Genomic DNA, 14,946 nt, shown 5'->3' with positions numbered 1-14,946 from the left:
TATATTAATAATCTGTGTTATTATTCTTCTGTCTGTGAGTTTCGCAGCGAAGCGAATCAAAAAAAAATCAAGTAAAAAGAAAGTGAATTTGTGTAGAAAATTTGGATAGATAACAGTTTGCTTAAAATGTAATAAAATAAGTAGTTATAATTTAAATTATAATAAAATGGGAACTAACGGTAACGGCCGCCGCGGCGGCACTAAATTACCCGACGTCCGCCGACCTATGGAAGAGGGTGACTGTATCGACATGGAGAGCCCGGAGCTGGATTTCGTGTACGACGACTGTGACACTCAAGCTAATGAAATAGCTGAATTGTATAGTTACACCGAACATCCGGAATTCCAGCACAACGTGAAAGCCTTCGAGGAAATAATGGACGAATTCAATTACCCACCCAGTTGGCAGAGACTGACGAATACTCAGCAACGCACTGTTGTGATGAAACTTTTGGAGCATTTGGATGTTGCTGTGAGTGAGATACGTATGCGGGCGACGAGATGTATACTGTACTTGGCGCAGGGTTGCTGGGCGGAGATGCAGTCGGATGCGGAGCAAGCTCATTGGGCTCGAGTTAACATAATGACTTTGTACGACATGGGAACCTTCGCTGCTTTTGTCGAACTGTTAAATCTGGAAATAGTGAGAAGTAGTGCTGCAGTTGCGTCTAGGAAACTCGCTGAATCACTTGCAGACTCTACTAACCTGAGAGTGATTCTTTCTGTGTTGTATCTTATAACTGAACATATGAGAACTGAAAAAGAAAATGTAGATACTGAGTATGCACATCTCGTGAAAACTTTCAAGGAGGAAATAGGATCGCCCTTTGGGGAGGAGATGTTACCTGTTAAATTACTTGGTATGGTAACCCAGCTGTGCGCTGGTACTACACCACATTTTCCTATGAAAAAAGTCTTATTGCTCTTATGGAAAATTTTACTTGTGTATCTTGGGGGTACAAAAGAGTTGAAAAAACGGAAAGCCAGGCTTCGCGAGAAATATGGTTTGCCTCCTGTGACTGAAGATACCCTTGAAATAATAAAAAGTATGCGTTCAAGTTCTCCACCTCCCAGTGCTGCTGATATGCTGGAGAACCAGAACCCGGGACAGAGAAAATTGAAAGAGAATGAAAGAGCACTCCGTAGACAGACCTTTATGAAACAAACATCTCTCGATGAATCAGACGAGCAAATTTTTGTTGACAAAGAGGAAACTGGCAACGGATCTGAAGATTATTCAATGGAATTCCAATCGATGTCTTCGGATAATATTCAAAATGCTAACACAAACCCCAATTGCCCATACTACATGTATATTAAACGTTTTGATAGTCCACCTCCACCGCCACCACTTCCTCGAAGCCTACCGTGGCGATCAAAAGTTCGTCAGAAGGATATTGACATGTTTTTAGACAATGTCAGAATAAAATTTGTTGGATACTCCCTTCCTGGTGATAGACAGACCATCGCTGGATTACCCCAACCTATACATGAGGGTATAGAGATATTGAAGAAACACATGTACACAAGTCTTGCTGAAGTCCAAGCAGAAAGGGAGTTTGAAATTGCTAGAAGTCCTTTAACTAGAGGGGAAAAAGATGTAGAAGAAACTGAGGCAGAAATTCTATACAAAGCAATGTTGCCTAATTTACCACAATACATGATCGCTCTACTAAAGATCCTTTTAGCTGCCACTCCAACCTCAACTGCAAAGACTTATTCAATGAATATTATGGCTGATGTGCTGCCAGAAGAAATGCCAATGACTGTGCTCCAATCATTAAAACTCGGTATAGATGTCAACAGACATAAAGAGATTATCGTCAAGGCAGTCACAGCTATCCTTTTATTACTGTTAAAACATTTTAAATTAAATCATGTTTACCAGTTCGAGTTCATGTCTCAGCATCTTGTATTTGCCAATTGCATGCCTTTAGTACTTAAGTTTTTTAATCAGAATATTTTATCTTATATTGGAGCGAAAAATTCTATACCCATTTTTGATTTCCCTGCTTGTGTTATAGGTGAACAGCCAGAACTTACCAAAGAATGTTTGGACATTGGGGACTCGTCAGTTCCATATTCTTGGAGAAATGTTTTCTCTTGCATAAATCTTTTGCGTATTTTGAATAAATTGACTAAGTGGAAGAATGCTAGAATCATGATGCTTGTTGTGTTTAAAAGTGCACCAATTTTGAAACGCACACTCAAAGTGAGGCATGCCTTGATGCAGTTCTATGTATTGAAATTGTTAAAGATGCAAACTAAATATTTGGGGAGGCAATGGAGGAAAACTAATATGAAAACAATCAGTGCTATATATTCTAAGGTCCGTCACAGATTGAATGATGATTGGGCATTTGGGAATGAAGTTGATGCTCGACCTTGGGATTTTCAAGATGAGGAATGTGCTTTGAGAGTTAGCGTTGATCGTTTTAATCAAAGAAGGTACAGTTCTGTCGTGGATTTAGATGGTGATCTGACACCGGTTGATACAGATATAAATAGTGTACTGGACACAATCATAGATCTCGATGAAGAATTTAAATTAAACTATGAATTATGGCTGGAACAAGAGGTATATAATAATGAAATCAATTGGGATGTTCTACTCTCAACATAAAATATATATGTATATGCATGATTTAGTAAAATTTGGTGTGCACAAAGAGGAATAAAACTGGGTACCTCGCAGACTAAAATTATTTTATTATGAGTAGGATGATGTCAAAAAGCAAACACATCCATCACAATGTGGTATTTAAAGAAATAATCTTAACATAGAAAGTATTGCAAATGGATGTTTGTTGTATATTTGCATTATTGACTTAACTCTCGTAGTGAGTAGTTACATCTGAGATTCTTGAATAAATGGTTTGCCATATCTGGCAAAATATAAGTCTGTGGCTTAGATGACTTTCTCTTCTATTTAATTTGCTTGTATAATCAACTGAACTAGTATTTAAGAGCTGTATACCTAATGGCTTGTATATTACAACTTTTATACAACATGATAACAGAATGACATTGGTAAATCTGAAAATGCCCATGCACGCCACTTGTAATGGATCTAGTATTAAACATCTTATAAATAATTTACATTTAATTGAGTGTAAACAAGTTTTTTTATAAATTTTTTTTTCATATATTTGTCTTAATGTATCTAATGGTCGTATTATAATGTATAGAAGTCTTTTTTTATAAATAAAACATTTTATCCAAGACAATTTTAATGTTACTTAAATATTATTGTTTTAACACCATGTTTTAAGCAGTATTATTTAACGACAACTTTTTACGGTTTCAAAATTATTTAAAAAAATATATAATGTACTGAATATTTATTTGTTTTAATATTTCAGTAGTAGTTAGTATTGTAGGCATGTTGAACAAATTAAATTAAAACTTATAACAATTATGAGGTTATTGAAAATTAATTATTTCCATGTTGACTGTTCCCTCTGTTGTCTTGGTTTCGAAGACTCAGTGTGATTATTTACTAGGGTGGACCTGGCCCTTACATCAAGTCTATTATTATTAGTATCATAGTAGAATAGGGATGATGACAGTTTTTAAATTGTATAAATTAAGAGTATGCTAATAGTAAAGCAATTTTGTAAAAGTAACAGGGTATCTGCGATCATTACTTTCTGAGATACATTTTTTAGTTTTCGAAGCGTTAGCGATCGTAGAAAGAGAATCGACGTGCGATTTGGCTAGGGGGGCAGATTTCCAGGGTACAGACCTGCAACAGATCAACTATAAAGCATATTATTGTTTTTTAAATATCGGGCTATAGCACGTTCTCGTTCTACTACAATTTGTTTTATGTAGGATGGTGCGGGTGACAGTTTCACTCTTGTAAGTTTGGCGCGATTCACGATATTAATACGTATATGAACGTTATACAGGCGACTGTCACCGTACCCATGCTACCTGAAAAACCCTTTACTATATTATTTCTATACCTATCTGGAAAATGAAGTTTGTGATACAATCGCATTGCACGTGTAGTATAATAGGCCTTATGTGTATTGAAGCAATAATGAATTAAATATCGAATATGTATGTTAGTTTTTACTTTTTTTTAATTATAAACATACATGTAATATGTTTTTAAATGTTTAAATTATATGCAAAAAAACATAACAAAAATATTATGGTGATAAAAATAAAACAGATAATACATACTTACTTGAAATTCAAAATTATGCAATATTCTTAAGCGTACCTAGCTTAAGTACTTTATGTTCTGAGATGTGTAGAGGCCGATACAAACTTTATGACGTCTACGTGCAGACAGTACCTAATTAAAGTACGAACGCCGCGCGCGGGATGAAGCTCTGCCGCTGCATTACCGCTGGTACCTAAAATTTTGCATTGCGATGTTCCGAAACGTCATAAAGATTGCATCGTACTGAACCTAAATCAATTTTGTTAACGATATACCTTTAAATTTTTAAATTTTCTTGTTATTTACCTTTATTTTAAGAACATGACAAGTATAAAAAACTACTTAGAGAGATTAATGATTTAGAACTAAGGTAGGAATGCATGATCAATAAATTGTAGATGACTTTTTTAACATAAATTACTTATAATTTTTTTTAAACAGTGTAGGTACCTACCATATTCTGAAGTTTATACAAATATATTTAAGTATTATTCTACGTAACCAAACTGGTGAAAATTAAATAAAAAGAGTTTATAAAATTGAAACAGCCTTTTTTATTATTCTCATCGAATAACCTAAGCAAAGCTCAGCCTAATTTTAATGTCAATTTAAATAGGATAGGCTATATTAGAGAGACGTGATAGCCCAGTGGATATGACCTCTGCCTTCGATTCGGAGGGCGTAGGTTCGAATCCGGTCCGTGGGACCTTCAGTTGTGTGCATTTTAAGAAATTAAATATCACGTGTCTCAAACGGTGAAGGAAAACATCGTGAGGAAAACCTGTGAATTTTCTTAATTCTCTAGGTGTGTGAAGTCTGCCAATCCGCTTTGGGCCAGCATACCATACCACCTCTCATCCTGAGATTCGTTCTCAACAGTGAGTAGGAATATGTGTTAAATCGGTTATGGGTGATATTATAATAGGCTATAATGTAATAAAAAATGCTTTTGGATAGATAAGGAGCTTAGACCCACCAAGCTGATCTAGTGCGGGTTGACGGGCATAAAGTGAAATTGATTGGCCCTACCTAACGATTATTATCAGATTTTATATAAAAAGGCCAGGGAAAGTCGTCTTACCAGTTATCACGCTCTTCGACTCCGAGGCACATAACGCGTCTTAGACGGGAAAGCGTAATATGCGGGATATGGGTGGGGGAGAATGAAAAATATAACGTCTAATGTACACATTGTGTATTTGGTGTAAAGACAACCTAATTATGGTACTTAAAGTAATCACGTAGGTATATCTGGTTTGATCATTATAGAAATATAGAGTATCAAAAAGATTAAATTTTACTTTTGCAGATTTGTGAAAAACTGAACTCCACGCGGACCATATCGCGGGCGTTCGCTAGTAATAACATAAAATTGAAAATTTTGAACAACCCCCGAAATTCATGGAAATGTTGGATCCCTAATATTAATTACACTCTCGATCAAGTCATCAATATTCTCTTTTAGTGCGCTTTCATTTGAGACCCCACTCAAGTATGTTTACAGACATTCGGTTATTCTTCCCCACAATCATCCCCCAGAACGTTTAAACGGTTCAACCAATTTTCATCATTCACTCACAAATGTCACGTTTCACACAAAACAAACTAAATTGAAATCGCTTCATCCGTTCGGGAGCTATGGTACCACAGACAGACTGACAGACACGACAAACTTATAGCACCCCTCTTTTTGCGTGGTGGGTTAAAAAAAAGCTGAGCCGAGCAAGTTGCAGGCTGGCTTTGTTCTCACGTCAAACGTCGCTGCGATGACATCAAAACATTAGTAATATTGTGTACCTATCCAACATAATGGATCCTCTCACCGCCCTATATCGGGGCACTTAGCACCGCAAGGGTGCGATTTGATCTGAATCACAATGACTGGTAGGTGGCAGGCGATTTAAATTTATAGCTTCATACGAATTGGAGTAAAAATAAAAAATACCTACTCGAAAACTAATTTATTTAAAAATACTTATAATTAATCGCCTAAATGCGTTGGCCACGTGCAGTATAGGATTCCGTAGATTAAATGATCACGTGAAATCTGAAAAATCCACAAATGCATCCCTGAATAATGATGCTGGTGTGTACTCTGTACCGACTCGTAAATCTATGGTGCTGTCACACCCACAATACTTTTGAAGACCTAACCCAAGATACGTAACTGTGGTATAGACGAAATAAAAATGTCAGTTTAAAGGTTTACATGTAAGGAAGGGCCCCAATAAATATTCTTTTCAAATCTCTTCTAGGTAACCTAGCTAAATCGCGGACGGATAGACGAACATGGAGAAACTATAAAAAAACATTTCAATTTTGTATGAATCGTCCATTCTCGTAACAGCATAATTATGTACGGCTATGTAGCACGACTATCGGAGTGCTATGTCGAAAATCTCTCAAAATCGCAGTTGACTACGGAACCATAAAAAGGGATTAAGTTTTGTCCTTTTAACCGATTCAAAAAAAGAGGAGGTTCTTATTTCGGGTGTGGCTATTTAAAACAATCTAAAGTAGGGACGTAGGACACCTTCCTAAATGTGTCATTTACCTACCTAAGTATATAAATCTTTTCCATGTAAACTGCAGTTAGATACTAACAGTTACGAGTCCAACTGCGATACAATCTTCAAGCTAAAGTATTTTCTGCTCCATAACCCGTGTAATCTGCGCATTCAACATCCACACTAAACTGTAACGCCATTTTCAACGCATTTCTCTAACGATACACACGAGCAAAATGCATAAATTCGTCGCGATATGGATATTAATTTTAAAAGCGTTTGAAGTGTCCACAAAAGTGCATTACGATGAATTTAATGTAAACGATATTCTGCGTACGGATCTTATGCCGACATTTTTTATGATCGACGAAGTTAAGCAGAATGTAAGCGATACGTCGATAAACAAACAAATGCCGTACGTTAATGGATCGATTGACTCGGCGTTGTCTACCCTCGATTTTCACAGGTAAAATTTTAAAAATAGAATTATGTAACCCTTTCGCCTTTAAATTATTAGTCCATTGAAAAGTTACATTTGGGGTTGCGTTTTTTTTCATTCAACAGCTAAGTTTTTACAGCGCTCCGAAGTTAAAACCTTTTCATTTATTGTTCTATGACAAAAAGTTACTGAACCAAAGTTGTAGAAAATTTAATTTGCTAAAAAAATATTAACAATTTTTTTTATTAGATGAATAGTTTACGAGATAAATCGTAAAAAACATTTCAACCCTTACTTTCAAGATGGCGGTCGCGGGACAAGGGTGGCGACCCCACAAACTTGGTTTTAGCTTTACACTGACCCCCTACACAGCAAAAAAATAAAATTGCGTCCTCTAAAAAACGCAAGGCAAGGCCTAAAAATGTAACACTTCAATGGACTATATCATTATAACGTTATTAACCGATAGACCTCCACTGCTGAATAAAGGCTTTTTATCCAGGACATTCAAACACCACGTTATTTAACCGATTGCATCCAATGGCTCCATAAAACGCGAAGTAGGAGGGACCATTACAACGATTTCCAACACAGGGTCGCCATTCCAGCACCTTGTGATTTCAGCGGCTCTTCAAACTCTTTTTTTTATTTTTATTCTTTATGAATTAGCCCTTGACTACAATCTCACTGATGATGCAATCTAAGATGGAAGCGGGCTAACTTGTTAGGAGGAGGATGAAAATCCACACCCCTTTCGGTTTCTACACTACATAGTACCGGAACGCCAATCGCTTGGCGGCACGTTTTTGTCGGTAGGGCCGTAGGTAGTAGCCACCGCCGAAGCCTCCCACCAGCCTAAATTTCCCACTCGTTGAGCTATGTCAGTGAATTTTAATTTAACATTTCAAATTATTATTATGTTTTGATACTTAACTAAAAATGTTTGTTTTTAGAAAAATGATGAATGAATATCAGTGCAGAAACTACCTCGCAGAACAAATATTGGGTGAAATGGGTAAAAGTGTGCTGCAAAATCGAGTCGGTAAGCCACCTCGTGAGGGACATGAGGGTTTTGGGAATAATCTGCTCACTCGGCGCACTCAGGACATACGAAGCAACTTTATGTATGATCCTGGTTCAATGAATTATCAGGAGTGGCTGGCTAAGTATGTTTGCTATTTTAGGCCTCATTCGCACGAGAGTTTTTATAACCTACCTACCTATACTAGTATGTTCACACGACAGCGTTTTTAAAACACTACGCTTTTTTATCGATCAGTATTGCATTTTCAATTTTGGGCGTTGGAAATACTCCATGAAATAAATTAAGAACGTTAATGAAAGCGCCAACGTATTGTTTTTTTTGATTCTCGTGGCGAATGTGTAAAATATCAATCCTTTTAATAACTAACTGTCACATTTGTCCAGTGGTAAGCATATGTGATTTTGGATCACGTTTTTCTTAGGGCATCTCCTATATGGCGTACTAAATTATATTGTGGTTCCATTCAGAATGTCAAGATAATATAGGCTTTGAAATTTCATCTGGGGGCATCACAAAATCTATTTTATTGCAACACATGGGTTTTATGTTATGGCTAGACCACCATCAATACCCTTTCAACTTACTTTCAACTCAAAAAAAAGTCATTTCTTCACACGCTCTTACTGTATTAATATCCTGACAACAAGACAAAGTTTTCTATTTTCCTGGTCGTGCTATACTTCATAGGGTGATGGCTCTCAACGATATCTACCGGCATCACAACATGTCAGTAAGCCCATCATACAACGCTACAGCCTTTGAGGCAGACCATCGGTCACAGCCTAGAGAAGGCTATGAGGTTATGGAGGGTGCGGAAATGGCGATTGGAGACTCTGATGGACTTATGTACGAGGTTTCAAAACATGGTAATTATCTATTATTTTTAATTTTTAAAAGAAGATTAAGTTTTTTTTTTATACCTTTTAAACGATACATTAACTGATATGGCTGAGACCATCATTTATGTACAAAGCTGTGTCAATGTTCCATTAGTAATTAACATAGCATTTGATGCTCATGGAAGCTTACAAACATTTTCTAAATTTTCCTTCCTGCAAAAGTATCCTTTAAGCATTTTGATTTTAGTCCTACAGCTAGATCATCCTTAGCCTCACTTTAGCAAAAAATATAATTTCTTATATAACTGTCTTGCTAGTCTATTGCGAAAGCATCAGCTTTACCGTTTTCTGTTAATAATAATAAGTCGAATAGTCTAAACATAGACTATTCGACTTCGGACCATGACTTTAACTCATCGATATGACAATATCGTCAACCCGGAGTTTGTCAGTTGGTAGTGTTAAACTTACAACCCTCTACCTTGCTATTCCATCCATTATCAATAATTTCTGATACAATATCTAATCGTCGCACAATCGAATCCATTGTTACCTTAAGCCCGGAGTAATATAATATAGTTCTTTTGACTGGTGGAAGGCTTCTGCCTGGGCTAGTTAGCACCCTACCGACAAAGACGTACCGCCAAGCGATTTAGCTTTCCAGTATGATGTCGTGTAGAAACCGAAAGGGGTGTGGAGTTTCATCCTCCTCCTACCAAGTATCATCAGGTGAGATTGTAGTCAATGGCTTACTTGTAAATAAAAAAACTTCGGAGAAACCCTTTAAGGAGGGACTGGTCCTGAAATGGGTCGTTCAAATAGTTCAATAGTCCTCTGATAGTGATGTTTTTATTAGGTGGTGGTTACGAATACAATATGCCTCCCCCTCCGCCGTCGATATACCAACACCCGTCACCAATACACGAGATCCACGAGGAATACGGCGTAGAGAGGGAGTCCCATGGACTGGGCATCTCTGATCTCTTCGATATATCTCTTACCGGGATCGCTTTCTTGTCCTTCGGCATGTTTATATTGCAAGTGCTTATGTGTATAACAATGGTGAGTACTTAATGTTTAAGTTTTTAACTAGCGGACGCCCGCGACTTCGTCCTCGTGGAATTCAGTTTTTCACAAATCCCGCGGGAACCATGGATTTTTCCGGGATGAAAAGTAGCCTGTGTTAATCCAAAGTAAAATCTATTTCCATTCCAAATTTCAACCAAATCGCTTAAATAGCCGCAGCGTAAAAGAGGAACAAACATACTTACACACTTACATACAAACTATTATATTAGTGTGAAGTGTGATATACTTAGTGTACTGTACTTAGTAGATTTCTATACTTGGTTGCTAATATACTTAGTGTATGTGTTGCCAGTGATGACCTATGGTTCCGAGACTTGGTATACCTCTTCTAAATTGAGCCACTACAACCATATTACTATACTATATGTGAAAAGCTACCCTTGAATAAAAAAAAACTAATCAAATCTGATTTTAGATAGGTACTTAGAATAAAATAACCAAAACATAAATGTACCTACCTATTAAAATGTATTAAGTATTATAACGGTAAAAAAAGAGTAGCAAAATAGGTAAATTAAAATTTTCGTTTCTTTGTTTTTGTCTAAAACTACTTCACGCTTTTTCGACTATTGGTTGGTACTTACAGAAAATTATATCAGGAAAAAACAAATGTTAAGGAACTTCCATGGGCTTTTTTTGCATCATAAGTAATTAGTTGTTATCAATTTACAGAACCAACAACCTACGCAAGTAATGCAACTAGTCGACAACACCGATACAGTCAATGTGGACGATGTTTTCCGAGTGAAAAGAGACGCAGAACCGCGTACCAGAACTATTGCAACCCTCAACAGCTTGGCGCGACACGCTCTGATGGCTATCCGACCTCAGTCACTGGAATGCCTCTACCGTACCTTGTGTTTAGGGAACAAACATGCAAGGAACATTCGTGATAGCAACAAATATTGGCTACCTTTGTGGCAGTAAGTATTCAAAACGTTACTACTTGAAATTTTTTGTCATGTTTTAGAGCCTCAATAGCTTAACGGTAAGAGCGGTCGGACTCACCACCGAAGGGTGGTGGTTCGATCCCCGCCCCGTTGGTCTATTGTCGTACCCACTCCTAATACAGTCTTTCCCGACTAGTTGGAGGGGAATGGGAATATTGGTCATATTTAAAAATATGGCAAATATTCTTAAAAAAAATGACTAAAAAATAAGCTAAACATGACTAGATTTTTTTTTCTTTTTTTATTCTTTACAAGTTAGCTCTTGACTACAATGTCACCTGATGGTAAGTGATGATGCAATCTAAGATGGAAGCGGGCTAACTTGTTAGGAGTAGAATGAAAATCCACACCCTTTTCGGTTCCTACACGACATTGTACCGGAAAGCTAAATCGCTTGGCGGTACGTTTTGGGATCGAACCCAGGACCTCCATTTGTAAATCCACCGCGCATACCAGTGCGCCACAAAGGCCGTCAAAAATAGGCATAGGTGTAAAGCCTCATTAGACTGTAATACCTTACCTTTGTAAGGAATTCATTACGTGTTTAGGGAATAAGCACGCAAGGAACTACACAGGAACATATCCTGCCAACTATGGCAGGATATGTGTTTAAATATAATATTCTGGCGAAATAAAAATTGATTGATTGAAGGAACATTTGTGATAACAAAAAATAGTCGCTACTTGGCTACTTTGTGGCAGTAAGTATTCAAATCGTTACTAAGTACTTGAAAAAAAAACTGTTATAGGAATAAATTGAACATGACCTGGCCTACACCCGCCTCAGGCCTATTCTCAGGTATAGGTGTAAAGCCTCATTAGCCTGTAATTCCTTCTCTCATAAATATACAATGCTTGGCGGAAATATTAAATCGGTAGAAGTACTTCTCCGACGATTTCCGTCAGTTCCATAAAGTTCAACTACTTACTACTAAAGGCTAATTTGTAAATAAAAACTAAGCTTATATATTACATATATATATATGTAATAATATATATATATATTTTCAGTGCAGGAGTCGCCTGGACGCGCGGCAAAGTGCTCGGCGCTTTGCAGGCAGCTGCTCTTGGACTCGGCGGTGCTGATTGCAACGAAAGTTATCCTAAAAAGCTATGCATTTAAGTAAGCTTAAGTTATACTAGTAAGCTTAAGTCATACTAGCTATGCCCTACGGTTTTACTCGTATAATTATGAAATATGGGCTAGAACAGATAGATTTTTCCAATTCGAACCATTTGTTTCTGAAAGGAGGCTGGCGAAAGTGGGAATCACACTGTGATGTGTCGTACATTCATACCTTTGTATTAATTAAATCTATTATTTTATAAAATGCTTGTAAAAAAAAATATTTAGATTTTACAGAACGGGAATCAAAAGAAAAATTACTGTATTTTATTTACGAAAAAACTACTAACTAGATAGGGTGCCTACTAATTTTAAGGTATATCTTTTTTCTCTCTGCTTTTCGAAACTGCTTACCATTTGATTTTTTCTTAGTTAAATCATGTTAAACAACTAGCTAGTCCCAAAATTCATGCAATCTTCTTACCATTCTCCTTTGCGTGTTTAACTAGACAACATCGCTTCATATCCGACTTCCAAAAAGGAGGAGGTGGTTCTACGCTTGGCTGTATGTATGTTTTAATGTTAGTATAGATTTATGTAATCTTATTTTCTGAAATGAGCAAATCACATTTATTGTTACTAGTAAAAGCAATTTAGTTCTCTTATAGAAAATACTTTTTCCAGAATAAAAGGAAACCTTTGTGTTAATTTCAGGTGTACCTAATCTATATACATTCCAAATGTCTGCGAAATCAGTCTAGAAGTTGCGGCGTATTAATTAACCGATTTCAAAAAGGAGGAGATTTTCAAGTTGATCAAGTTTTTCTTTATTTTTTTTATGTATGTACATCGATTCTATCGATTTTCTATATTCTAGACTTAAATCAAACTATTTGTGCCGATAATTGAGTTAATAGATAGTTGATTCATTTATGGAAACAATTTGCATTACTTACTTACCTATATTATTTCAGTTAGATTTCGGGAATATTGGAAACAAAACGACAATAAAAAGATTTGTACAATTTATATTTACAATTTTGTTATAGTTTAATATGTATGCAATAATTTTATGATCATAAAATCGATCAATCGATCAACTATACAATAGTGTAATCATAATGTATTTCTTATTATTATCTATTAAGCTTAAATACTCGTATATTGCTTATACAATTTAAATCTATAATTTTTTTCATTGTAACTGAAAAGTCATTATAATTATGATATGTTTAACTTATATCGTACTATCTATAGATTAACTTACTCGTAAATATTAATTTATCAACCCATATTTGGCTCACTGCTGAGCTCGAGTCTCCTCTCAGAATGAGAGAGGTTAGGCGAATCCACCACGCTGGCCCAATGTTTTGGCAGATTTCACACACGTAGAGTTAAGAAAATTCTCTAGTATCCAGCTTTTCTCACGATGTCTTTCCTTCACCGTTTGAGACACGTGACATTTAATTTCTTAAAATGCACACAACTGAAAAGTTGGAGGTGCATGCCCCGGACCGGATTCGAACCCACATCCCCTCCGGAATCAGAGGCAGAGGTCATATCCACTGGACTATCACGGCTCTTTTTTTTCATTGATTTATTAAACTTTAATTTATTAAAGTCGAAATAGCTCAGCCATGCTCTTTCCATTTACATAGTGTTTTAATGGCATCGCTAAGTACATAAGAATGCTGTAACTCGCTACTTTTGTCACTTCAGCTCTCGTGTCGACACAACTCGTGTCGCAGGTGACAAACTGGCAACAGCACTGTGAGGAAATTTAATTTGTTTTAACAGGTAAATGATGTTTTATTACTACTACATCCGTTTACGAGCAGTGAAATATTGTAGACTAGTTGAAACGCGAGACTTTGTCCGCGAGAAAATCGGTTTAAACTTTCATTGTACATGACGGTTTGTTTTAAAGATAAAATGGTTATAAGTATAGATTCCTTAAGAAATAAGTACAATACTTATTATGTCTATTGTCTACTTGATAAAGAAACTATAATTCCGTGATAGCCCAGTGGATTTGACCTCTGCCTTCGATTCGGAGGGCGTAGGTTCCCATCCGGTCCGGGTCATGAACCTCCGATTCTTCAGTTATGTGCATTTTAAGAAATTAAATATCACGTGAAACGGTAAAGGAAAAACATCGTAAGGAGATCTGCATACCTGAATTTTCTTAATTCTCTACGCGTGTGAAGTCTGGTAATCCGCATTGAGCCAGCGTGGTGGACTAAGGCCTCTCTCATTCTGAGTGGAGATTCGTGCTCGAAAGTAAGTCGAAAATGGGTTGCTAATTATAATTATGACTTATACGTCAAGTCCACGGACTTGTTTGTAATTCTATAAAACAGGAATAACTGTGCATTGTTTTGTTGTAGGTCTCTAATATCTCGGAGGAATTAGGCGGAGCTTTCCCAAGCTCCCTGGTGGCTTGGATTGAAATGGCTTGAAATTTCCAACATTTCCAACAATTTAACTGATTTACAGAAAACTTTGACAACATCGATCGTAGATCTTTAGATAGGCCCCGAAGCGTCACGGAATTGTCATTGGTTTCGCAAATACTTATGAAAAGTAACAATTTTCTCATTATATTCGTGTTGCGTCTTGTATTTTTGCACTTACCAAATGATCACGAAGGCATAATTAAGGGATTAAACAAAAAAAAACAGTCAAATATTTTTTTAAGTCACAACATGCGCTTGTTGCATACTAAGTTAAGATGTGCGTGCACGTCTTTGAGTAATGACATAACATTGTGCGTTCTTTAATACGGAAGGGCCCATCTAACAATTTATATCGATCCTTGACAAATTATATACTTATCT

At 36.5% G+C, this 14,946-nt stretch overlaps 2 protein-coding genes across 2 annotated transcripts; both read left to right on the top strand.

Annotated features, from left to right (window-relative positions):
• The first annotated feature begins 27 nt into the window (after positions 1 to 27).
• On the top strand, positions 28 to 4,719 carry LOC112056686 (striatin-interacting protein 1). Its single transcript, XM_024097150.2, has one exon. It carries the CDS (start codon positions 167 to 169, stop codon positions 2,621 to 2,623), a length of 2,457 nt encoding a protein of 818 aa, XP_023952918.2. The 5' UTR covers positions 28 to 166; the 3' UTR covers positions 2,624 to 4,719.
• A 2,177-nt stretch (positions 4,720 to 6,896) lies between these two features.
• LOC112056688 (uncharacterized) lies at positions 6,897 to 12,561 on the top strand. Its single transcript, XM_024097154.2, has 6 exons — positions 6,897 to 7,147; positions 8,074 to 8,286; positions 8,853 to 9,031; positions 9,861 to 10,066; positions 10,766 to 11,016; positions 12,055 to 12,561. Exons 1-6 carry the CDS (start codon positions 6,918 to 6,920, stop codon positions 12,164 to 12,166), a joined length of 1,191 nt encoding a protein of 396 aa, XP_023952922.2. The 5' UTR covers positions 6,897 to 6,917; the 3' UTR covers positions 12,167 to 12,561.
• The last annotated feature ends 2,385 nt before the right edge of the window (positions 12,562 to 14,946 follow it).

The sequence above is a fragment of the Bicyclus anynana genome, chromosome 12 (assembly GCF_947172395.1).
Source record: "Bicyclus anynana chromosome 12, ilBicAnyn1.1, whole genome shotgun sequence".
In the NCBI taxonomy this organism is placed as follows: domain Eukaryota; kingdom Metazoa; phylum Arthropoda; class Insecta; order Lepidoptera; family Nymphalidae; genus Bicyclus; species Bicyclus anynana.
Note: the sequence above shows the minus strand (reverse complement) of the source record. Positions and strands in the feature narration are given on the sequence as shown.

Coding starts and splice junctions, on each gene's coding strand:
- LOC112056686 (XM_024097150.2), top strand. CDS start 167: ATGGGAACTAACGGTAACGGCCGCCGCGGCGGCACTAAATTACCCGAC.
- LOC112056688 (XM_024097154.2), top strand. CDS start 6,918: ATGCATAAATTCGTCGCGATATGGATATTAATTTTAAAAGCGTTTGAA. Junction 9,032..9,860: donor GTACGAGGTTTCAAAACATG/GTAATTATCTAT, acceptor TGTTTTTATTAG/GTGGTGGTTACGAATACAAT. Junction 11,017..12,054: donor TATTGGCTACCTTTGTGGCA/GTAAGTATTCAA, acceptor ATATATTTTCAG/TGCAGGAGTCGCCTGGACGC.